The following is a 25,974-nucleotide window of genomic DNA, read 5'->3' as shown; positions in this document are numbered from 1 at the left end:
GGAGTCACACTGACTTAGCCTCAAACCCCAGCCCCTCTGCTTCTGTGCCATGCAACTTTAAACAGCTTCCTGTCTGAGAATGTCACTTTCCTTAGTTGGGAAATGGGGTTCACACTGCCTACCTCACAGGGTTGCTATAAGGATTAAATGAAATCATAGAGTCACATGGTGATCTACAGCTCAGAGCTCAATAGGTATTTCTTGCTGCATTTGTTGCTCTTATTGAAGAAGTAATCAAAGGGTTTGGCTTTCATTTTTAGTTGGATGTTGTGGAAGGAGCCCTAAACTTGCCGCAAGAAACTGTGGTTCAAATCCTGTTGCCATTTATTGTTTGTGTCACTTTGGGCAAATTACTCCACCCTGCTGAGGTATAATAGAGTGGTGATAGGTTTACCAAACTGATTGGGTTTCAGGGAATGAGATTAACATTGTATGGGAATGAGTGACACGATGAGGATCCTTATCCTTTTTTCTTTACAAACTGGGAAAAGGAATAATGTTTTCCACTTTGCAGTTACTTTACTTTTTGAGGCTAAGGGGTATTGGTTGCAGAAGATTAGGGGTCCAGGATGCAGCAGATCATATTCGTGACCCAGGAACAAAGGGCATAGAGGGGGAAGATCAGCAGACCTGTGATGCAGAAAGTCCTCTGCTGCAGCTCACAGGTCAAATTTCAGGGAAGCTGCCCAAGGGCTTGAACGTCCCTGCTTTCAGGTTCCAGGTATGGAAATAATCATAGAGATCAGTTAGAACTATAATAATGGGAAAAGTGGTGAACCCGAAATATTTAAGTAGGATCTATTTCATAGGAAAACATGAACTGGGTGATGTGTGTGAATGACGCTGGGACAGTTTGACTCTTTCTTGCATGGTGCCTTGATAATGTGTTATAGAAATCCATAGTTTGCTGGAAGCAGGCCACCTGGTATTGTGGAAGGGTCAGTCTCTGAAGATGAATAGCCAGGGTTCTGAGTCAGCCAACCTTAGGCACAATAGGCAGAGGCCCCTAGCAGAGTCCTTGACAAATGGGCATTTAGTAAATAGAGGAACAGCAGGAGGCAGTGGAGCATCCTGAGAAAGGTTAGGGCTAATGGAACCAGAGGGAATGGATTACTATCCATTGTATTACTGCCTAGTAATGTGACATACTGGAGCAAGTTACTTTACCTGTCTAGGACTCATTTTCCTCATCAGTAAAATGGGAGTGATCATAGTTATTGTCTTCAAGAATTGTGGTCAGGCATTGTAATCAAGCTGCTTAGCAGAATGTCAGATACATGGTAAAAATGGTATCTTTTTTTTTTATTTCCCCAGTGATGAATTTTAAAGACACCCATTCACTGATTTACAAGGACTTACTGAGCTCCTGCTGTATGCCAGGCACTGGGCTTATAGCTGTGACACAGGGGGCAGCTGGAATTAACTGTAATCATACACCTCCATTCTCCATGTGAAGGGGGCTCTTGCGAAGGGTGGGATCCTTCCAGAAACCAGAACTGGAGCAAGTCCAGGGCCAAGTGTAGAGTGGAAATCTGCCTCTTTGCATTTTACTGGAAAGGAATCAGGATGTGGGTAGGGTGGTAAGATGATGTATTTTCTCATATTACTCTCTTCATCAGAGAGGGAGTCAAAAGTGAGGAACCCAAGCCTGAGCACCTGGGCCAGCCCCATGGGGAATCTCTCTTGTCATCGGAGCTGGCTGGAGTAGATACAAGCCTGGATGCTGGCTGGCCAGGTCTGTGTAAGCCAGGGTGTTGCACAGATTTTTCATTTCCTATTTATTTCTTTGTTTCTTCCTAAGTGTTTATAGTAGTCTTGCAAAGGTCTAGCCAAGGGCAAGGAGTTGTCAGCATGTTAGGATCAGTGTTAAGGAGCAGCACCCCGGGGGCCTTTGCAGTAGAGACAGTGGGAGGCCAAGAGAGGGGATTCCAAGTAAAGTAAGCAGCTGTGAGAGGTTGGTAGAGAGGGAAGGTAGAGTGGCTAGCTTCAATCTTCTTCCTGTTTGCAGGTAATAAAATTGAGGACACTCAGGGAAGGCATTGCCCCTGTGTTGTCAATCAGTGTATCCTCAGCAGGCTTCCTGGTGTTACTGTCTTCTGCATTTCTTCTGAGTCTCAGATGTCACCAATTGCAAGATGCACCATTATTTCGTATACCATGAAGTAAGAAAGGAAAAGATACCAATTAATTGTAACATACCATTGATTGTAAGGTTCACACTGATTTTAGAAAAGCTAAATATGGAAAAATGAGTGCCGTAGAATGAATAAAATGTGGTTGTCACATATAGTAAGTATTTGTGAACTAGAAGAATGAGTCATAAGAGATTAAAATAAGGTAAAACACTAGCACATGTAAGTACAAACTTAGAAATTCAAACTGTTAAGGCATGGACCTGCTCATCCTTATTTCTGTTGATTCACTGATGCAGTTGTTCATTCAGGAAACATTTACTGAAAACCTATTATGTGCCAGACACTGTGTAAGGAGCTTGGGATGCAGAAATTGATAAGTTCATTTTTTTCAGATTCAGTTGGGAAGACAGACATGGAAAGAAAAATAAAATTGTGATTCCAGAGTGGTAAGTTTTAAAAGAAAGCAGGGACATGATACCATGTTGGCATCCTTTGTATGTATGCAAGGGGAGAAAGGTAAGGAAGCCTTTTCCAAGGAGAGGTGATGGCTGACCTGGGTCTTAAAATATAATTCCGTGGTCACTGGGCAGACAAGGAAAGGAGAGAATTAGAAAGGGATGAGCAAAGGATCGGGGAGGCCTTTAGCAGTTGGGGGCAATTGAGAGCCTATGAGGAGATTGAGGATGTCTGTAGCCTGGAGCGAGAATGAGCAGGACTGTATTAGGCAGGGCTGGATGGCAGGCAGAGGGAGCCCGTAGAGGGCGTGAGATGTCGTGCTGAGGCCCTGGGCTATATCACAGCTCAAAGCTGGTGGTTTTCAGTTGTCCTGAGAGAGAACCTAACAGAGGGACTGCTGGGGAGAAGGGCTGGAGGGTGGGGCAAGGGTGACCTTTGCTTCAGAGCAGCTCTGTTTTTATCTGTTTTGTTTTCTTCAAATAATGGCTTGAAGAAAAGGTATCACTGTTAAATGAATGAAGGAATCAATGATTTGAAAACCGGTGCTAATGGTCATATGGAGGTCCCCAAGGGGAATGTAAGCGAGGGAGAGAAGTTGAGGTTACACACCAGTGTGGGTCTGACAAAGCTGTGATGAACGGAGCAAATGTTATTACTGTAGCTTCTCTATTTTATTTTTCACCTGCTCATGAGGCACAAAGCCAAAAGGGTTACAATTCAGTTGGGGAATCATTGCGATTAAGACAGAAACAGTTACTTTTAATGGGTTGTTTTTATTGTTTTATTTGTTGTTTACTGGAATAAATATCTAGGAAACAGTATACTGAACATCTGCTGGTTGATTTTCTTTTAGAATCTCCACTTTTGACTTGGCTGGGGAAACGTTTTCTTTCTGAAGTTGAAGTGTACAGAAGGTTGCCCATGTTGAAATTAGACTCTGGGCGGTGAGACTACCTTGAGCTCACCTGGAGAGTTGTAAGGCATTCACCTGCTCAGTTGTCTTGGGGGCTTGTTCTTATTCTTTCAAAGGCCAATCTGGAAAATAAAAGCCTCTATGAGATTCCATGTCATGCGGGCTAATCTCACCAAAGGGACTTAGGGCAGCCATGAAGGCCAAGGAATTCCTGAGTGTTCTCTGGTCAGATTTCCTTGTAACTCGCAAGGGGTCTGTAAGGAAAACAGATTGTCTGATTAATTTCTGATCTTGTCTCCTCAGGGTTCCTTCCCAATTCCCAGTCACTTCATGACACAGCTGCAATACATTTGCCTCTTCTTCAAACCTATACTGAAAGCTTTTAAGAAACAAAAGAAAGAGCATGAGACTTGGGATTGCACAAATGTGGGACTTTAGGTCCAGGCTGCCCCTGAATGAAGCTGATTAAATTCCTTAACTTCTCATAGACTTGCTTCTTAATCAGTGTAGTGTATACAGTGTAGTGTACATTATAATAATGTACATTTACTGTTTGAATTTATGCATAGACCTAGCTAGCATTAAGCAAAAAGTTACTTACCTCTTGGAGTCTCACCTTGACCACCTGTAACATAGAAATGTAAGTAGCCTCACCTTCTAGAGTCATAGTGAGGAGTAGAGGGGACATACGCAAGGTACTCAGTCGGTAATTGTTGAATGAATGACTGACTAGGAGGACAAGCTTCCTTTTCAGTACCGTGGCTTCTGTCCTTGTTGATTGAAATTCACTGAGAAGAAACTCATCTGTATTGCCTCCAGATTCTAAGTTCTCCTACCACTCTGTACTTGCCCTTATAGCACACATCACAGCTTTGCCTAAATAATTATGTATCTAAATGCTTAATGTCTGACTCTCTCTCAAGAATGGAAATGCCATGTCTGAGGCCATATCTGTCCTGTTCACCCACCATGTAGCTCAATGTTTATTAGTATACTGTTAGCACTAAACGTGTTTGTTGGATGAATAAATAACAAATGGCTACCAGTTAGATAGTGGTACCTCTTTTATTTCTACTTTTGAGATGTTTTGTGACTGTCTTTGCAGATCTGCTTGGTCTTCATTTGGTTTTTACTCTTGCTTACTATAGGTGGAGGAACTGCAATGTCTGGTGGAGAACAGAAACCAGAGAGGTACTATGTGGGTGTGGACGTTGGAACAGGCAGTGTCCGCGCAGCTCTGGTGGACCAGAGTGGGGTTCTGTTGGCTTTTGCAGATCAGCCAATTAAGAAGTGGGAGCCCCAGTTCAACTACCACGAGCAGTCCTCTGAGGACATCTGGGCTGCGTGCTGTGTTGTTACAAAGGTATGGGCAAAACTGGTGTTCTCTCCTTGTTCATGTTCCTACCTGTTGAGTGTTTGTCCTGTGTCAATCTGGTGCCACAAACTATGTTGGGGTAACTTTAGATGCAGAGGTAAATAGGCCTTGCCCTTCAGGAGCTCACGGTCTACTGGCAGAGACTAATAAACCACTAATATATGGTAAGAGCTGGGAGCAAAGTAACTATAGCTGGAGCTGGGGAAAGAACTAACCGAAGGGGGCTCAGGGAAGACAGGACAGCTTGAGGTGTGACCACATGTGGAAGAATTCACTGATCACCTTACTAACATTTACCATGCCTTTAATGTGTGCCAAAGGCTGTGTAAAATGTGTTAACTTGCACTGTGTAGTTGGGTCTTCACATGACCCTATAAAGGTAGTACTATCACTACCCCCATTTTATTGAGAGAGAAATGTAGGCACAGAAAAGTTAGGTAACTTACTCAAGTTCACACAGTAAGTAGCAGAGGCTGGACTAGAACAAAGCAGTCTGACTCCAGAGGTGCACTCTTTTTTTTTTTTTTTTTAAATTAAAAAAAATTTCTGTGGGTTTTTGGGGAACAGGTGGTGTTTGGTTACTTAAGTTCTTTAGTGGTGATTTCTGAGATTTTGGTGCACCCATCACCCAAGCAGTGGACACTGTACCCAGTGTGTAGTCTTTCATTCCTCACCACCCCACAGCGCTTTCCTCCGAGTCCCCAAAGTCCAATGTATCCTTTTTATACCTTAGCCTCAAAGGTGCACTCTTAATCAGTGGACTCTCCTGCCTTCCAAGTGGACAAATGGGGATGAGAGGAACTGCATTTTGGGCAGAGGGAATAGCATATGCAAAAGCATGGTGGCATGAAAACATGGTGTGTTCTGAGAAAGCAAAGAAGTCAGACTAGAGTGTCTCCCATTGATGCCAGGCATATGTTCACCTTGTGTGGCCTTGGATTGGATGCAGCCTGCTGGCTTGGGAAGGGAAGCAGTGCTTCACAATTCTTGCTTGTTTTTAAAGTTTCACTTGACTGTTTGATTTTATATCTTGGTGATCAGTCATGGCAGAGATCCTTTTGTCTTTTTTTCCATAGGGAAAAATAAAGTCCTGGATTCCTTCTTTCCCCATTCCTAGTTTAGTTCCTTAAATATTCATGAAGTGCTTGGTAATTTGCTGATGGACAATTCACCATTCTGTCCCTATTGATCAGTCTGTTTAAACTTTAATGAATTCTGGGCTGCTGTTAGGGGCCCCGGAGAAGAAGGCAGAGAGAGGAGGGAGTGGGTAGGCAGTACCAGAGCATTATACAGGAATGAAAGAGGGATGCATCTTCTCGTTTGCCCATTTGATTTTCCTCTCCTCTCCCCTCCTTTCAGCCCCAATCTGGTAAGAATCTTCTACTCTTTGCACTTGGGTCTTCTTTGTTCTTTTAACATACAGCCTTGCTTGCCGTTAAGGAAATTATCAAGAAGAAAATATAATCCCCTGATGAAAAGCTACTTTAAAAAAGGTCTACTCTGAGTACAGCTTGGTTTAATGGTAGATTTTTAATCATCTCCCAGTGGTGGCCAACTTATCATCTATTTGAGCCCTGTTAGCTGCATAACTACTGTGGGCATTTGTCATTAGCAATGCTGTTAACACTATAGCAAACCTGAATGAAGCTCTTGGGTCTTAGGCAGTTCTCCTCACATGGAGTATGGATATGTGGGCATGTGCCAGAAGCCCCGGGATAAGCATGTTACATCTCTGTGGAACGTCATTGCTGGTGTGAGGCTTAAGGAAGGAAGCATTTTTATGTCAGGTAGTAACACCATGGGAATGAGAGAGGTAGGCGACCTGTTACAGAGCACAGATTCTGCAGCCAGACTCTCTGGATTGACATCCCACTTACAATGTTTATTAGTTTGTGATCTTGGACAAGTTACCTAATGTTTCCTGCCTCAGTTTCCTTATCTATAAAATAAATGATATTAGTACCTACTTCCATAGGATTGTTGTGAGGATTAAATGAATTAATGCACACAGAATGTCATAACATTGCCTAGAAACGTGTGTTGGTTGTTTCCTATGGTGGTGCTGATGGTGACAGAAATGAGCAGATTATAGAGGATAATGAATTTCTAAGATAAAATACTGAAAAGTCAAAGTCCACGATGGGAAGCGCTTCTCGGGAATATTCACTCACTCTCCTGGTTAGGGTTCTTTCTATGTAAGACTTTGAGAAACACTGGTCTAGGGCAAAGGGTGGCATAAAACATGTCCTGGTCTGTCTTTTCTTCCTCATGGACTCTAGGAAGTTGAGAGCTCGAGAGCAGTTGTTCTACTTCCTTTTCCTTAAGTCATTCACATTGCCTGAGATGATTTTCCTCTTAGTTAAGGCAGCAGTAAGGATAATGTGGTGTCAATGATGATGACAAAGACAGCTAATAGTTCTTGGGCACACTGGTCCAGGTATTATACTGAAGAGCTTTACCCATCATTTCATTTTATCCTTACGACAACTACTTTTTAAGGTAGTTTTGATCTCTCTGTTTTGAAGATGGAAAAAGAATGAGCCTTGAAGACGTTCAGTAAGCAGCCTAAGGACTCCTGAGTAAGAAGAAGAAAGGGACGCTGCCCCTGCCACTGCTGCTGCTCTTGTGCTCTGTCCCTTGTCTCTCTCCAGTCATATCTCCCTCCACATAACCCCACCTGGAACTGATAAGAAGCAGCCTGAAGTTTTCAGATTTTCTACACATGGGGCATCGTGAGGTTACCCAGGATTATGAGTGCCTTTACCTGGTTGCCTGCTCATCTGGGAAGTGTGTGCCCGCTAAGCAGGGGTTATATCTAGTTTATCTGTATTTCTCTAGAATTCTTTGCTTGTAATGTGTTCAATTAATGTTTGTTGAGTACATAAATGAATGATATATCTCTGTTTTTACATTGTCTGGAATACTCTTCTCTTACCTTCCTCCCCTGCCCAACTCCCACCTTATAAAGTAAGCTTAAACATTCCTGTCTCCTGAGTGTTTTCCTTGGTAACTTCTGACAGTCTATGCCCTTTTTTTTTACCAACCTCAGAGGAAAGAGATGGTGAGAAGCCCTTTTCTACTGTCCAGAGCCCACCATCTTCACCCAGATCATTATCTACTCCTTATCTTTGCATTTTACTTGTTGGCTTGTTTAGCCCCTTTTAAACTATAAGCTGAGCTCTTAGAGAGATTCATCTTTGTGTCTCCAGTATCTAACACATTGCCTGGCACAAATTAGGTGCTCAATTAATGGCTGTTGAATGAATGTTACTTAGAGCTAAAAACAAAGAGACAAAATCCAATCTAGCATTCCTTATCTTGTTTCAGTGTCACTGTGGGGCAGGAAGGACAACTATTCTTCTTATTTGAAATATGAGGAAATTGAGGCTCTGGAACTAACAAGTATTAGAGACAAGACCAGAACGCTGGTGAGATGGCTCCAAACCTTCCTCTCTGTCTTCCTCCCTGTATCCCCTGAATTTGGCAGGTTTTATTGGGCTGATACCCAGCACACCGAGGAAGTTTTATGGAAACTTATGAGTCATAGAGGTGATACACAGTCCATGATTTTAAAGGTTCCTTTATGGAGCCACAAATCTTAACCATTCCAAAAAGGTGAGAACATTTCAAATTAGTGCATGATTCATATTAAACTTCTATTAGGAAGAAAGAGAAGATAAATTGGAGGAATCATTAAGCCAACAGGTGTTTGTTGAGTATCATTCTTTCATTTAGTCTGCAAGCATTTATTGAGCACCTACTATGTGCTATGCTCTTTGCTAAACATTGGAGCATATAGAGGAGAGGTGTACAAGAAGTCTGCTGCTTTTAAAGATGAAACAGCTTAATTGTATGAGAAAAATAAACAACACATATGAAGCCAGTAAAGTAGCATTTTATTCTATCTTGGTACTGTCTATATGAGTAATGGTTGTGGGGAGGGGGACAGAAGAAAGAGTAGCCACATGTGGGGTTGAGCAATAAGGTTAACCTTATATTCATAGAACCATTATAGTTTACAATACATCTTCATTTGCATTTGATTGCCATTGCAAGGTGAAGTAGGGAAGGAGTTGTTATTTCCATTTACATTTGAAAATCTGAGAGCCAGAGAGTTAAGTGATTTCCCCAAGGTCATCCAGGTGGTCTGTGATAAGGCAGAACTCAAGTGGGTCAAACCTATGCATTCTCTCTATCTCTAGCACCATATACCTTTATATTTTACATGGAATATTATTCTAAGAACCTAACTGATGTCTTGATATTCATTTTTCTTTTCTCTATTGTTTCATTTGAAGTGGTATTTTTCCTTTAGTGCTAACTTGTCATGTTACTCTTTTGCTTACAACCCTTCATCTACTATCACACTACTACAGGCATAATGATAAGTTCAGTTCCAGACCACCATAATGAGGCAAATATTGCAGTAAAGTTCACATGAATTTTTGAGTTTCTCAGTGCGTATAAAAGTTATGTTTACATTATATTGCAGTCTATTAAGTGTGCAATAGCATTAGTCTAAAAAAAGTATATAATTTAATTTTTAAAAATTGCCAAAAAATGTGTTAATCATCATCGAAGCCTTCAGTGAATTGTTATGTTTTTCCTGGTGGAGGGTTTTACTTTGATGTTGATGGCCGCTGACTAATTAGGGTGGTGTTTGCTGAAGGTTAAGTGGTTGTGGTAATTTTTTAAAATAAGGCAACATTAAGGTTTGCTGCACTGATTGACTCTTTCTTTCACAAAAGATTTCTCTGTAGCATGCAGTGTTGTTTGATAGCATCTTATCCATGGCAGGACTTCTTTCAAAATTGGAGTCAGTTCTCTCAGACCTTACCCTTATCAACTAAGTTTATGTACTATTCTAAATCGTTGTCATTTCAACATTGTTCATATCATCTTTTTCAGAAGTAGATTCCATCTCAAGAAATCATTTCCTTTGTTCATCCATAAGAAGCAACCCCTCATCTGTTCATATTTTATCGTGAGATGACAGCAATTCAATTTCATCTTCAGGGTCCACTTCTAATTCTAGTTCGCTTGGTATTTCCACTACATCTGCAGTGATTTCCTCCACTTAAGTCTTGAGCTACTCAAAGCCATTCATGAGGATTGGAATTAACATCTTCCAAATTCCTGTTAATGTTGATATTTTGACCTCCCATGAATCACGAATGTTCTTAATGGCATCTAGAGTGGTAAATCCTTTCCAGAATGTTTTCAATTTACTTTGTCTAGATCCATTAGAGGAATCCCTATCTATGGCAGCTATAGCCTTACAAAATGTAATTCTTAAATAATAATACTTGAAAGCTGAAATTTCTCCTTGATCCATGGGCTGCAGAAAGGATGTTGTGTTAGCAGATATGAGAACAGCATTCATCTCCTTGTACATCTTCATCACAGCTCTTTGTGACTAGGTGTATTGTCAATGCGCAGTAACACTTTGAAAGGAATCTCTTCTTTGAGCAGTAAGTGTCAACAGCAGGGTTAAAATATTCAGTAAACCATGCTGTAAATAGATGTGCTGTCATCCAGGCATTGTTGTTCCATTTCTAGAGCACAGGCAGAGTAGACTTTGCATAATTCTTAAGGGCCCTAGGATTTTTGGAATAGTAAATGAGCATTGGCTTTAACTTAAGTCTCCAGCTGCATTTGCCCTTAATAAGAGAGTCAGCTTGTCCTTTGAAGCTTTGAAGCCAGGCATTGACTTTTTGTCTCTAGCTGTGAAAGTCCTAGATGGTATCTTCTTTCAATGTAAGGCTGTTTTGCCTACTTTAAAAATGTGTTGTTTAGTGTAGACACCTTCGTTGATTGTCTTACTCAAATCATCTGTATAACTTGCTGGAGTTTCTACATCAGCACTTGCTGCTTCACCTTGTGCTTTTATGTTATGGAAATGGCTTTTTCCCTTAAACCTCATGAACCAGCTTCTGCTAGCTCCAAACTTTTCCTTCTGTAGCTTCCTCACCTCTCTCAGCCTTTGTAGAATTGAAGAGTTAGGACTGTACTCTGGATTAAGCTTTGACTTAAAGAATGTTGTGGCTAGTTTGATCTTCTATCTCGACCAAATTTTCTCCATATCAGCAATAAGACTGTTTCACTTTCTTATTCAGGTGTTCACCGGAGTAGCGCTTTTAGTTTTCTTTACGAACTTTCTTTTGCATTCACGGCTTGACTATTTGGTGCAAGCGGCCTATCTTTTTGCCAGTCTTGACTTTCCCCATGCCTTCTTGACTAAGCTTAATCATGTCTAACTTTACATTTAAATTGAGAGACTATGACTCTTTCTTTCACTTGAACATTTAGAGACCATTGTAGGGTTATTAATTGGCCTAATTTCAAAGTTGTGTCTCACGGAGTAGGGAGCCCTAAGGAGAGGGAGAGAGATGAGGAATAGCTAGTCTGTGGAGCAGTCAGAACACACACCACATTAATCTATTAAGTTTGCCCGTCTTATATGGGTGCAGTTTGTGGTGCCCCAAAACAATTGCAATAGTAACATCAAAGATTGCCATAGCAGATGTAATATTAATGAAAGTTTGAAATGTTGTTAAGAATTACCAGAATGTGACACAGACACAAGATGTTATTGGAAAAATGACAATGATAGACTTGCTTCTTGCAGAGTTGCTACACACCTTCAATTTGTAAAAAACGCAATCTGCAAAATGCGGTAAAGCAAAGCACAAGGATACTAAATATGCCTGAGGCATACCTCAAACTGCGGTTTTTAGTTCCACAAAGCAAATATCTCAATAAAGCAAGTCACATGAATTTTTTGGTTCCCCAGCATACATAAATGTTTTATTTATGCTGTATTGTAGTCTATTAAGTGTGCAATAGCACTATATCTAAAAAAAAAACTTAATTAGAAAATACTATATTGCTAAAAATGCTAATGAAGTGAGTACATGCTGTTGGAAAAATGGCAGCAATAGACTTGCCTGCTGCAGGGTTGCCACAGACATTCAATTTGTAAAAAATGTAATATTTGCAAAGTGCAATAAAATGAAGCATGATAAAATGAGGTATGCCTGTATTTGGGTAGAACACAGAATCCTTAACATGGCCTTCAGGGCCCTACATGGTCTGTCTCGACTTGCATTCCTGGCTCATCTCATGATGCTTCTCCTGGCTGTCTGCATTCCAGCCACACTTTCCTTCTGTCATGTCCTCAAACATGCAATGCTCCCTCTAGCCTCAGATTTGTTAGCCAGATTGTTTCTTCTGGCTGTACGCCCTTCCTACCTTCTACCAGCATATCTAACTCCTGTTCATCCTTAGACCTAGGCTATCCAATACAATAGTTGCTGAACCCGCAATGCTATTTAAGTTTATAGTAATTACAATTAAATATAATTAAACATTCACTTCCTCTTTTGCTCCAGCCAGATTTCAAGTGCGCAATAGCCACATGGTGGCAATTATACTGAACAGCAGAGATATAGCACATTTTCATTATTGTAGAAAGTTCTGTTGGACAGCGCTGCCTCAAATCTTAATTCAAAAGTTAGTTCTTCAAGGAACGAGCATTTTCTCTACCAATACCACCTGCAACTAAGTCTTATTTCACTTATTAAATGTTTTCACAGTGCTTTGTACTTCTCTTTCATAGAACTCCATGTGGTTCATGAATCATTCATTTTTTGTTATCAAATAATAAAATCATTCTATAAATCAAGAATAAAATAACATAAAATGAAACAAAATAATAAAATATTTCACTTTTTGGATTAATATATGTCTTACCTACTAGATTTTATGTTTCAGGAGGGCAGGAGCTATGTTTTGCTTACCCAGAGCCTGGTTTATATTAGACCCAGGGAGTGTAAAAAACATGAAGGGTCAAAAGAAATTGAGAGCAGTTTGGGAGGCCCAGGTGGGCAGATCACGAGGTCAGGAGTTTGAGACCAGCCTGGTCAACATGGCAAAACCTCGTTTCTACTAAAAATACAAAAATTATCTGGGTGTGGTGATACGCACCTGTAATCCCACTTACTGAGGAGGCTGAGGCAGGAGAATCACTTGAACCCGGGAGGTGGAGGCTGCAATGCGCCGAGATTGCAGCACTGCACTCCAGCCTGGGCGACAGAGCAAGACTCCATTTCAAAAAAAAAAAAAAAGGAAATTGAGACATCCGTACTTCTTCTGCCCACTGGAGAAAACTTGAGAAAGGATGTAGGGCAAAAGTGACTCTTGAACTCTTAAGGGAAGACAATCGGAACTGGAGGAATAGAATGGTCAGAAGCTCTGAGATGGGAACGTCAAGGATCAATCCTGGCTGGAATAGGTGATTTCTAATAGGAAGAAGGAAAAGGAGGCTAGAATTGACGATAGAGGGGTAGGTGGGACAGCTGGCTCAAGCCAGTGGGGAGCTCCTATAGGATCATCCTGACTTTGAGATTGACTGGTCTTGCCACAGATTCAGAATGGCTGGCAGAGAAGAAACTAAATTTAAGGATTTAGTCAGGAGGCAGATATCCTGATGAATTTCAGAGGCTGAGATTTTTTTTTTTTTTTTAAACTATAAACTGGGAAGACTGGGACCATGTCTGTCTTGCTCAGGATATGTTCTCTGTGTCTGGCACATATAGGTGCTTAATAATATTTTTAATAATAGATGGCTGGATTAGACTGTTGGCAGAGGAATAAATAGGAGGGCTGAGACTGAGCGGCTTTAGGAAGGCAGGCCTAACTGGACTTGGTAACAGTGGAGAGGAAGGAGGTAGAGGCTATTTGAGTTTCAGTTCTTGGCAGCATGTTGGGGTCACTGACATAAATTAGAGTGGCCTTTATTTCCTCATCTTATCATCAAATGACAATACCATACTTAAGCTAGGATGCTATGTAGGTAAAGGATTAGGACTGAGTTTATTTACTTCACTGGTCACTAGAGTAGCTTTTACAAAATTGACTGCCTTTAAGGGCCTTCCAGGTAATGCACTCCCCAACACAAGCTGTATTTGTCTTCTCTCTGTTCCCCCTCCCAGGACCTCTGCGCTCATTGTTCCCCTGCCTGGAACACTCTTCCCCCAGATTTCCATGAGATCCACTCCTCATGTCCTTCAGGTGTATCGTCAAATCTCACTTGCATAGGAACCACCTCCTCCTTGCATTTCTAATCCCCCTGAGTAATCACTTTCTAGTATACTATATCTACACTATGTAATTTATTTGATTTATTGGGTATTGTCTATCCCTACTAAAGTGTAATCTCCAAAAGAGCAAGGATTAAAAAAGAAAAAAGTTTTTCTCTCCATTGTTTTTCCAATACCTAGAAGAGAAAATCCTGCACAGCCTGACCCTAGAAGGAGCTTGATTATTTTCGCTAAGGACTTATGGCTAAGTGAGTGATTGAATTGTGTAGGCCACAGGTAGTGATGAAGCTTGAGGGAACTGGTGATTGTGTAACTCCTTGTATGCCCCCAAAGCTGACAAAGGCCTTCAAATCAAGATTTAAAAGAATACAGTACCAGCCACTCAGAACCCTACTGCAAGCTGAATTCTGTCCATGATGCCCCAGGCTTTGGCCCTTGCTCTGAATAGAGCTAAAGATAAAACCAGGTATGCATCTGACCCTCCAGTTCTCAGTTTGGAGGGTTTCTAAGAAACACCGTCTCCCCACCCAATATGGCTGATCCTGCTGATTTAAAACACGTGCAGGATTGAACCAGTTCCCAGAACCAGTTCCCATAATAAGAACAAAGTGATACACAATCCCTTCCCCAAATATTTGTTTGCTGCCCCATAGCTACGAGTTGACAGTTGTTAGACATGGAACAGGTTACCAAATGAGGTTGCAGGAATCTCTTTCTCTGGAAATTCTTTAGAAGAGCAATGTGCTTTCTCTTTACCTAGGGAAATTCTCTTGATACCAAGCTGATAGAATGAGCTTACTAGGCTGCTTTCTTCTTCCATTAATAAGAATATAAAAAAGAATTCTTAGGTCACCAGGTCAAGCCCCAGGGGCCTTCTGGGTAGTGTGACTCTGACAGTCATCTTTCTGGGATGATTTAGATGGTGTGAAATGAGGGGTTGGGAATGGCGGTGTTCCTCAGCTGTGGATGAGCATGATCATGAGACATTTCCTTGTAAGGCTGGGGAAATAATAGTGGCTACCTAGCCAGATCAGGTTTAAATGCATGCCACAATTACTCTTCCAGTTTCTTGTGAGAGGTCTCTGTAGAGACACTGAGTCTTTGTGACTGAAGGCCATGATTGTAATATTGAGCACTCTGTAGGTCTGTAGAGGGGATTCACAACATAGATTGAAGAAAATATTTTCCCTGCTCCTACTAGAAGGTTACTCCCACCATGATTCTTAGAAAGATTTGAGTCTATCCAATTTTTTCTATTCCTGTTCTTTCTGCTTGTCGTTTTTATATGTGCTTACATGACACAGAGAGCAAGCATGCTGTGCTTTGTACATAAAAACATTCCATGAACACAATAAGGCATTGAGTGCATTTCCTATCCTATTTTCTATAAAGGTTTACTGGTTGCAAAGTAATTTCAAACTCCATTGATCCCATTCAAAGCCTTTGATTCTTACTTGGGAGGTATCTCTCACTCAGGAAACTGAGGCTCAGAAAGTTGATGGAGTTCGTGCAGGATTACCTGACTCAGAAGTGGTGGAGTTGGCACCAGAAGGAAGTTCTTTGGACACCACATCCTGTGTTTGTTTCCACTCCCAAACTGCCTTGTGGTATGGAGTTTGAGTCATCTATATTTTCTCACCCAAGTCCTCTTTTGACTATCTGCAGACCTGTGTGAGATGGGCTTACCCAAGTTGGACACGCACTTTCTGGACACAGAAGCCGTTTGGGCCACATAGCAAGTAGAAGTTAGGGCTGGGTGATTGATTGATTGGTGTCCCATGTGGAAAGATTTGAAGCAAATAATTTGCTCTAATATAAACTGCTACTTATTGTGCACTGATCCCAGATGTTGGGCTCATCACACTTTATTTTGCTGAATTCTCATATCATTGGGAGATGCAGGTTTAGGTAATAGTTTTTGTACTACCAAGGAAACTGCTTATCTGACTTTACGAAATTATGTAACTAGGAAATGGTAGAACCAGTTTTCAGACTCAGACAGTCTGTCCCCAAAGCCACTGATTTTTAATTACTATCCAGTGATTTCCAAGCCAAGTTGTAAGGACATTCCAGGCAGAAATAGCCATACCTGTAAATGCTATAGAAACGTGAACCAGCAAGGCAAGAGAGGAGTTGCAATGGCTGGAATTATGGAACTTGCCTTCAGCCACGTAGCCAGGGTGGCAGAGCTAGGATTTGAATTCAAGTCTTTGTGACTCATTGTCATGAGACCATCCTGCCTGTCAGGAAATGGGTTTGGTCCTCACAATGTAAGTCTGCATTGATCAGTGTGGTGAAGGCATCTGGGTAGTTGTCCCAAATACTTGAGAGGCTAAGGCAGGAGAACTGCTTGAACCCAGGAGGCAAAGGTTGCAGTGAGCCGAGACCACGCTACTGCACTCCAGCCTGGGCAACAGAACGAGACTCCATCTCAAAAGCAAACAAACAAACAAACAAAAAAAAAACAAGTGGATGATTGGGGAGGGAAAGGGTGACAGCAGGCACAGAGAGGTTAAGGAACTTGTACTTGTCACACAGCCAGTAGAGTGCAGAGCCAGAATTCACACTCAGAGTCTGTTTTCTTTCCATTATACTGTACTGCTCACCTCTGTTATCAGAGAATTTCTCGTTGCCCAAGAGACTCATCCTGTGGAAAGGACATGTGCTCTAGAAGAGAACATTTGCTGCTGACCCATCTGTGACTGCTGGCAGTACCTTGACCCACAGTACCACGTGAATACCCAGATGCCTTCACCACACTGATCAATGCAGACTTACATTGTGAGGACCAAACCCATTTCCTGACAGGCAGGATGGCCTCATGACAATGAGTCACAAAGACTTGAATTCAAATCCTAGCTCTGCCACCCTGGCTACGTGGCTGAAGGCAAGTTCCATAATTCCAGCCATTGCAACTCCTCTCTTGCCTTGCTGGTTCACGTTTCTATAGCATTTACAGGTATGGCTATTTCTGCCTGGAATGTCCTTACAACTTGGCTTGGAAATCACTGGATAGTAATTAAAAATCAGTGGCTTTGGGGGCAGACTGCCACATTTTCTTAATTCAGTCTGTCACTGATGGACATTTGGGTTGATTACAAGTCTTTGCTATTGTGAGTTGTGCCACAATAAACATACGTGTGCTTGTGTCTTTATAGCAGCATGATTTATAATCCTTTGGGTATATACCCAGTAATGGGATGGCTGGGTCAAATGGTATTTCTAGTTCTAGATCCTTGAGGAATTGCCCCACTATTTTCCACAATGGTTGAACTAGTTTACAGTCCCACCAACAGTGTAAAAGTGTTACTGTTTCTCCACATCCTCTCCAGCACCTGTTGTTTCCTGACTTTTTAATGATTGCCATTCTAACTGGTGTGAGATGGTATCTCATTGTGGTTTTGATTTGTATTTCTCTGATGGCGAGTGAAGATGAGCATTTTTTCATGTGTCTGTTGGCCATATAAATGTCTTCTTTTGAGAAGTGTCTGTTCGTATCCTTTGCCCACTTTTTGATGGGGTTGTTTGTTTTTTTCTTGTAAATTTGTTTGAGTTCTTTGTAGGTTCTGGATATTAGCCCTTTGTCAGATGAGTGACAACATTTTGCAAAATTTTCTCCCATTCTGTAGGTTGCCTGTTCACTCTACTGGTAGTTTCTTTTGCTGTACAGAATCTCTTTAGTTTAATTAGATCCCATTTGTCAATTTTGGCTTTTGTTGCCATTGCTTTTGGTGTTTGAATAATTGTATACTTTAAGGTGAATTTCACTAAATGAGGATGGACATTTTCAAGTTGACTTTTATAGGTTTTAAAAGGTTGTAGTCATGTTTTAAGTTAATAGAAACTGGTTGCTCATGCTTTTTATATAAAGGAGACCATAGAAACAAAAATAAAAAATAGAATTAATTGATAAATCTATTACTCTACAACTTTAAAAATTATGCAAGCAAGTGTAAAATCTATATCCTCCTACTGCAGTTCCATTCTCAGGGGCAACCACTATTAACAATTTGCTGCATATTCTTTTTTTAAAAACCTTATTAACATATCATGGATATCTTTCCATTTTATCTTTTATAGCTCAACTCATTTATTAAAAGTATTTAACAGCTTGATGTATGATTTATATATCATAAAATCCAGCCATTGTAAATGTATGATGCTGTTATTTTGTAAATTTACACAGTGGTGCAATCATCACCTACTTCAGTTTTAGAGCACTTATTACTGCAAAAGTTTCCTTACGCCTGTTTGCAGTCAACCCCAATCCCCAGTCAGATGTGCTTTCTGTTTTTACAGGTGTACTTTTTAGAAATGTTATATAAATAGAATCATACAGCATGCTTTCTTTTGTATCCAGCTCTTTTCACTTAGCATAATGTTTTTAAGATTCCTCCATATTGTTACATATATCAGTAGTTCCTTTTTCTTGCTGAGTAGTATTCTGCTATATGGATATACAATACTTTATTTAACAGTTGGTTAAACTATGATGGATATTTGGTTGGTTTTCAGCTTGGGAATATTATAAATAATGCTGCTATGAATATTCACATACAATTCTTTTTTTTTTTTTTTTTGAGACGAGGTCTTGCTCTGTCGCCCGGGCTGGAGTGCAGTGGCCGGATCTCAGCTCACTGCAAGCTCCGCCTCCCGGGTTCACGCCATTCTCCTGCCTCAGCCTCCGGAGTAGCTGGGACTACAGGCGCCCGCCACCTCGCCCGTCTAGTTTTTTTGTATTTTTTAGTAGAGACGGGGTTTCACCGTGTTAGCCAGGATGGTCTCGATCTCCTGACCTCGTGATCCACCCGTCTCGGCCTCCCAAAGTGCTGGGATTACAGGCTTGAGCCACCGCGCCCAGCCGAATATTCACATACAATTCTTTGTGTTGATATATGTTTTTATTTTTCTTGGGTAGATTCCTAGGACTGAAGTTACCAGGTTGTGTGGTAAGATGTGGCTGTATTTTACATTTCCATCAGCAATGTATAAGGGTACCACTTTCTCTACAATTCTCTAACACTTGATATTGTCAGTCTTTGTGATTATAGTTATTCTCTAAGTGTGTAGTGGTGTCTTATTGTGGTTTTAATTTACATTTCCTTAGTGACTAATGATTTGAGCACTTTTTCATATGTATATTGGCCATTTGTATATTTTCTTTAGTGAAGTGTCCAAATCTTTTGCCAATGTTATCATTGGATTGTTTTTCCTCTTATTATTTGAGTTTTAAAATATATTTTATATGCAAGTATATTATCAGATGTATTGTTTGCAGGTATTTTCTTCCAGTCTGTAGCTTGTCTTTTCGTTTTCTAATTGTTTCTTTTGAAGGAAAAGATTTTTCAATTTTGATGAAGTCAAAATTTTTTCTTTCATGGATCTTGCTTTTTATAAAATCTTCATCTAACCCAAGGTTGCAACAATGTCCTCCTGTTTTCTTCTACACATTTTATAATTTTAGTTCTTACATTTAGGGATGTGATACATTTTGAGTTAAGTTTTGTGTATGGTGTAAGGTAAGAGTCTAAGTTCTTTTTTTGCATATATGCATATAGTTCTAGCATCACTGTCAAATAGTCTGTCCTTTCCCCCATTAAATTGTATTGGCACACTGACCAAAGCCAATTGCCATAAATGGGTTTACTTCTTACATCTCTGTTCTACTGATTTATAAATTTATCCTTATACCAATACCACATTAACTTAGGAATGATAGTTTTATAGTAAGTTTTGAAGTCAGGTAGTATATGTTTTCCAAGTTGTTTCTTTTCAAAAATGCATAGGCTTTTCTATGTCCTTTGCATTTCTATATGCATATTAGGAATAGCTTGTCAGTTTCTACAAATAAGTAGATAAATAAGTAAATAAAACCTGCTAGTTTTTTTTTTTCGCTTTAAGTTTTGGGATGCATGTGCAGAACATGCAGGTTTGTTACATAGGTATACATGTGCCATGGTGGTTTGTTGCACCCATCAACTCAACATCTAGGTTTTAAGCCCCACGTGCATTAGGTATTTGTCCAGTGCTCTCCCTCCTCTTGCCCCGCACCCTTGATAGGCCCCAGTGTGTGATGTTCCCCTCCCTGTGTCCATGTATTTTCATTGTTCAGCTCCTACTTATGAGTGAGAACATGCAGTGTTTGAAAACCTGCTAGGATTTTAATAGGAGTTGTGTAGAATTTATAGGCTAATTTGAAGAGATTACCATCTTAACAGTGTTGAATTTTCTATTATATGAGTGTGACGTATTTCTCCAATTTTTAGCTTTTTATAGCAATATTTGGTAGTTGTCAGAGTATAGGTCTTGAACTTTTTTTGATATGTTAATTCCTGAATGTATTTGTCAGGTTTCTCCAGAGGGACAAGGCCAGTAGGAAATATATATGTATATGTACATATATGTATATATTCATATATATATGAAAGAAAGTTTATTAGGGAGAATTGGCTCGCATGATTAAAAATATGAAGTTCCACAGTAGGTCATCTATAAGCTAGGGAATGCCAGTAGTGTGATTCAGTTCAAGTCCGAAAGCCTTGAAACCAGGGAAGCCAACAGTGCAGTCCTGAGTGAGTCTGAGGGTGAAGGCCTGAGAGCCCCAGGCAGGCTGCTAGTGCAAGACCTAGAGTCCAAAGGAAGATGAACCTGGAGTCTGATGTCTAAGGGCAGGAGGAGAAAAGGTGCCTCACTGCAAAAGGGAGAGAGGGAGGAAGTTAAGCAATCTGAGTATCCCCCTTGTTCCACCTGCTTTGTTCTAATCACACCCATTACTGATTAGATGGTGGCCACTCACATCAAGGGTGGCTCTTCCTGTCCTGGTCCACTGACTCCACATGTCAATCTCTTCTGGAAACACCCTCACTGACAAACCCAGAAACAGTGCTTCACTAGCCAACTAGGCATCCCTCAATCCAGTCCAGTTGATATCTAATATTGAGCATCACACTGAGTATTTCACTTTTTGATGCTATTGTGAATGGGATTATTTTCTCAATTTTATTTTTGATCTCTTAGTTGCTGTTAAGTAGAAATCCAGTTGATATTTATATGTTAGTCTTGCATGCTGTTATCTTACTACAATTGCTTATTAGTTCTAGTAATTTTTTTATCTAGTTTGTAGATTCTTTAGGATTTTCTGCATATGAGATCACGTCATCTGCAAAGAAAGACACTTTAACTTCTTTTCTAATCTGTATGCTTTTAATTTACTTTTCTCGCTTTATTGCAATGACTAGAAGCTCAAATATAAGGTTGAATAGAAGTGGTGAAAGTGAATATCCTTGCTTCATTTCTGATGGGGAAAAGCATTCATGTTACCATTAAGTATGATGTTAACTGTGAGTTTTGTAGACGCTCCTTATCAGGTTGTGTAAGTTCTGTTCTATGTCTGGTTTATGGAGTGTTATGTTTGGAGCATGGGGGTTCTTTTTTCTGCATCTGTTGAGATGATCATTTGGTGTTTGTACTTTGTTCTGTTAATGTGAATATTCCATTAATTCATTAATTGATATTAAACCACTCTTGCATTCCTGGGATGACTCCACATAGTCATGGTATATAAAGGCAAGTTTTACATGCTGCAAGATTTGGTCTGTTAATATTTTGTTAAGGATTTTTACTGTGTTCATGATAAATATTAGTCTGTAGTGTCCTTTTCTTATATATTTGCTTGACTTTGGTATCAGGGTAATACGGGCTATGTAATATTTGTTGGAGAGTTTTCCCTTCTTCACTGTATTTTAGACAAGTTTGTGTAGGATTGGTACCATCTCTTCCTTAAATGTTTGATAGAATTCCCCAGTGAAGCATTTGAACCTGTAGTAGTTTGATTTTTTGTGGGAATGTTTTAAGCACAAATTTGATTTTTTTTTTAAATAAAAGCTTCTCAGTTTTTCACATGGCTTTGGCCAATATCCATAACCCCCAAATGGTGGTTTTTGATGATTTTGTCCAGTTTATTACTTTTAGCTTGCTAAGAGGATTTTTTGACTTCTTCACACCACTACACCCAGAAGTTGCCTCTCTACCTCTTTTGAAAAAAAATCTGTATAGTATTTCATTTTACAAACATTCCATAATTTATTTAATAAAAAATAGTTTTTTCACTTTTTAAATATAGTCTGAGCAGTGCTGAAGCTAGCCTTCTATATATAACTTTACTTACTTTTGCTAATAAGATACGTGCATTTTTAATTTTAATAAATGTCAAATTATTCTCCAAACTTTGTTCTCAATAATTACATTGTTAGAATAATTTCCAAGAAGGTCCACTTCTGCATATATTGCTACTACCATATACAGGTTAAGCAACCCTACTGTGAAACTAAAATGCACCATAATTCAGAACTTTTTGAGTGGCATTGTGACGCCACACATGAATGTCTGAGATAGTAACGTGTTTGTTTTCTGATGATTCAGTGTACATAAATTTTGTTTCATGTACAAAATTATTAAACATATTGTATAAAGTTACCTTCAGGCTATGTGTGTAAGGTATATATGAAACATAAATGAATTTTGTGTTTAGACTTGGATTTCGTCCTCAAGATATCTCATTATGTTATGTATAAATATTCCAAAATCTGAAAAATTCTGAAATCTGAAATGCTTTTGATCACAAGCATTTCAGATAAGTGATAACAGCCTATACTATTAATCTTTCATATTTTTGCCAATATGAAAAGCAAACAGTTTGGTATCTTTTTGTTTGTACTTATCTAATTGGAGTTAGGAATCTTCTCATATGCTCTTTGACCATTTCTTTTTATTTTATGAAGTGACGTTTTATTCCTTTGCTTAATTTCCAATTATTTTTATTTTTATTTTATTTATTTTTTTTGAGATGGAGTTTCACCCTTGGTGCCCAGGCTGGAGTACAATGTTGTGATCTCGGCTCACTGCAACCTCCGTCTCCCAGGTTCAAGCAATTCTGCCTCAGCTTCCCAAGTAGCTGGGATTACAGGCACACGCCACCATGCCTGGCTAATTTTTGTATTTTTAGTAGAGACAGGTTTTCACCATGTTGGCCAGGCTGGTCTCGAACTCTGACCTTGTGATCTGCCCACTTTGGCCTCCTGAAGTGCTGGGATTACAGGTGTGAGCTGCCATGCCTGGCCTTAATTTCCAATTGGTTTGGTTCTTTTTTTCTTATTTATAGCATCTTTTGGCATTATAGTGATACTGTTATCTGTTTTATGTTGTAAAGATTTTTTTCTATTCTGTCCTTCCTTCTAGTTGTAACTGTTTTCAGTCTTTTAAGACCCTGGTATTGTAATTTATGTTTCTGTTTGTTTTTAAAACAGAAAGTTGTACAAGGGATTGATTTAAACCAAATTCGAGGACTTGGGTTTGATGCCACGTGTTCTCTGGTTATTTTGGATAAGCGGTTTTGCCCATTACCGGTCAACCATGAAGGTAAGACCACGTCTCTTCCTTTTCCCAGTGGTGGGAGACTGATTAATCCAATGGGCCCAGGTGGAACAGGAGGGCAGGCATCTCTTGCTGCTGATAGTGAAATTTAGAGGTAGAGTGAAGTGACACAGATCATGTCGCAGAAATCAAGAGCTTGGAGAGCAGTTGGTATGAGTGGGTTGGTGTTGAGGCTGATTGGGGGACTTGGCTTTATAAAACTCAAGAGCCACAGTGCGGAACATGGTAAAGGAAGGACATGAGATTGTTAGCTAGTAATAAGTAACCTTGAAACACACAGGTGGTTTTGATGTTTTCTGGGAAGAGAGTGTCACTACTTGCAGTTTCTTTGTATACGACGTTCCTATTCCATGCTTATCTGAGTGGATGAGCCAAGTCCTTTGAAAGGAAATGGAACATGGTAGACAGGGCCATGTGACAAACAGAAGCTAGAAGCAGATGGCCTCTCTATTTTCAATAGCCAGACCAAAAGACATTCACATGAAATGATGTTGTCCTAATAGACACTTGTGAGTACAGAAATGAGCTGTTTCAAACGTAAAATGCCACTTGGGTCCACCATCAGAGATTTTTCACAGCAGATAAGGTTTTCCCTTTTGGGGAATTTTAGCCAATAACGCTGGTACTGGGGTTACAAACCCAAAAGTCTACTAATACATTAATGTAATAATTAATATATTAGTCAGATGGGTAATGTAAAATGAGTAATAGGCCACGCTTGAGAAAAACCACTGCACATGTGTGAAGATAAATTTCAACTGATATTTAACCTTGTAATGAGCAGAAGACATTAGGGAGCAGTGGAGGCTGCATTGCACTGGAAATTGCATGCTCCATCTGAAGGGAGGGGCCAGCGCTAGGCATTGTCAGTTGGCTGTTGCCAAGATAGCCATTGCAAACATATTTGGGGCTAGATTCTGTTTGAGAACGCTTGGTTCTGGACACTGTTGCAGCAGCATCTTTCTTAACTGTTGGCTATGAGGTAGTAGGGTACATTGGTACTCAGTGGAATTAGAGTTAGGCGGGGACTCTGATTGTAGCTCTGCCATTGCTGAGCTGTGACACCTTGGGCGAGCCACTTAACTGTGTTTCTCAGTTTTCTTCTCTGAAAGAATTTGAATAATGAATCAGTAGCTTTGCTGTGAGAATTTAGTGAGAGACTGATACTCAGTCTGAGTATCAGAATGCTCAGAAAAGTTTCTTCCATCAGATGATGAATTTTTTAAGAGAATATTCCGGTCACTACTATGGACCTAATGTATGAAATAGTGATTATTATAATTATAAGGACTATAAATGATCATCTATTTGCATCCCTTTTCACTATAAGTGATCACTATAAATAATCATAATCACTATGTGCTGAAAATGGATGCAAATAGATGAATGATTAGAGCACAGTGGTAATGATGACCATTTTCTGCACGCACACACACACACACACACACACACACACACACACACTTTTTTCCCTCTTCTTCTGACATTTATTAACACCTCCTATATGCCAAGCCCTGTCTTAGCAAATGCTGGGGCTTCAAAGATGAGTCAGGATGGTTCTTGTTCTTGGTGGCTATTCATTGGCCCAGTTGGCACTGTTCTGGCCCAGGACAGAGCAGCCTCATTCTGAGCCATTTCAGAAAGCAGAGACCAAAAATGGGTAGAGCAAACCTCAGCTCTGCAGCAGCAAGCATTCACTAGTTACAAGATGTGGCCAGCCACAGACCTGGCCGTTTTGGGAGGCTGTCAGTGTGTCTTTTATGGGCTTTATTTAAGTAAAGGTCAGGTGATTGTTGGGGATGCCATAGATCAGATGTCCTGCTGATAGTGAGATTTAGAGGCAGAGTGTGGAGGCCAGAAGTCACGTCCCAGAAGTTAAAAGCTTGGAGAGCAATTGGCACGAGTGGGGTGGTGTTGGGGGCAGAGTCAGAGGGAACTTGGTTCCATAAAGAGGTATGTTAGAGAGCCTGATTTTGTGTGGGACTTTAGATACTAAGAGTCCTGCTTCAAGGATTTTGTATCATCTGATCTAAAATACATGTTTGTTTATTTATTTTTACTCTGGCTGTGCATTAGTATCAACTGGAGATCTTTTTAAAAATTGACAATTCATGAGCCCTACCCTCAAGATTTGTATTCACTTGACTTGAGGTGGAGCTAGGGCGTTGACTTTTTAAAAAAGTTCTCTCAGTAACTCTAGTATGTAGAGAATCACTGGGCACAGATTAACAGAGAATTAAAATATTAGGAACAGAACACTTGAAGTGGAAGAAGATAGTTCCTTGTTAAATTTGCTTAAATATGTACCCTCTTTGGATGCTATATATTTTTTTCATTGTAGGTAGAATGGCCTCCTGTTAACAAATCCTCTATTAAAAAGGTAACTAGGTTCCCACTCTAATTATAAGTGTTGAAATAACTTTATTCCACCTAAAAGGTTAAAGTGTACCCATTCATCAACTGCATCCAGCTGCAGGTGCCCTCATCAGTTTCTTGCCTTTCAACAGATTGTATTAAGGTTAGATCTTTTATCTGAAATGGATTATCCTGTGCAAGAAAATG

At 40.0% G+C, this 25,974-nt stretch overlaps 1 protein-coding gene across 2 annotated transcripts in view; it reads left to right on the top strand.

Annotated features, from left to right (window-relative positions):
• FGGY (FGGY carbohydrate kinase domain containing) overlaps positions 1-25,974 on the top strand; it is a 441,241-nt gene that overhangs the window by 19,863 nt on the left and 395,404 nt on the right. For both annotated transcript variants that reach the window (XM_011941258.1, XM_011941249.1), the window contains 2 exons: positions 4,653-4,867; positions 23,286-23,397. In XM_011941258.1, the coding sequence (XP_011796648.1) occupies positions 4,667-4,867; positions 23,286-23,397 (313 nt within the window). In that variant the 5' untranslated portion in view covers positions 4,653-4,666. The remainder of the gene's footprint in view (positions 1-4,652; positions 4,868-23,285; positions 23,398-25,974) is intronic.

The sequence above is a fragment of the Colobus angolensis genome, unplaced genomic scaffold, assembly GCF_000951035.1.
Source record: "Colobus angolensis palliatus isolate OR3802 unplaced genomic scaffold, Cang.pa_1.0 Scaffold102, whole genome shotgun sequence".
NCBI classification, from domain to species: domain Eukaryota; kingdom Metazoa; phylum Chordata; class Mammalia; order Primates; family Cercopithecidae; genus Colobus; species Colobus angolensis.
The sequence above is the reverse complement of the archived record's forward strand: the minus strand, read 5'-3'. Positions and strand labels throughout refer to the sequence as shown.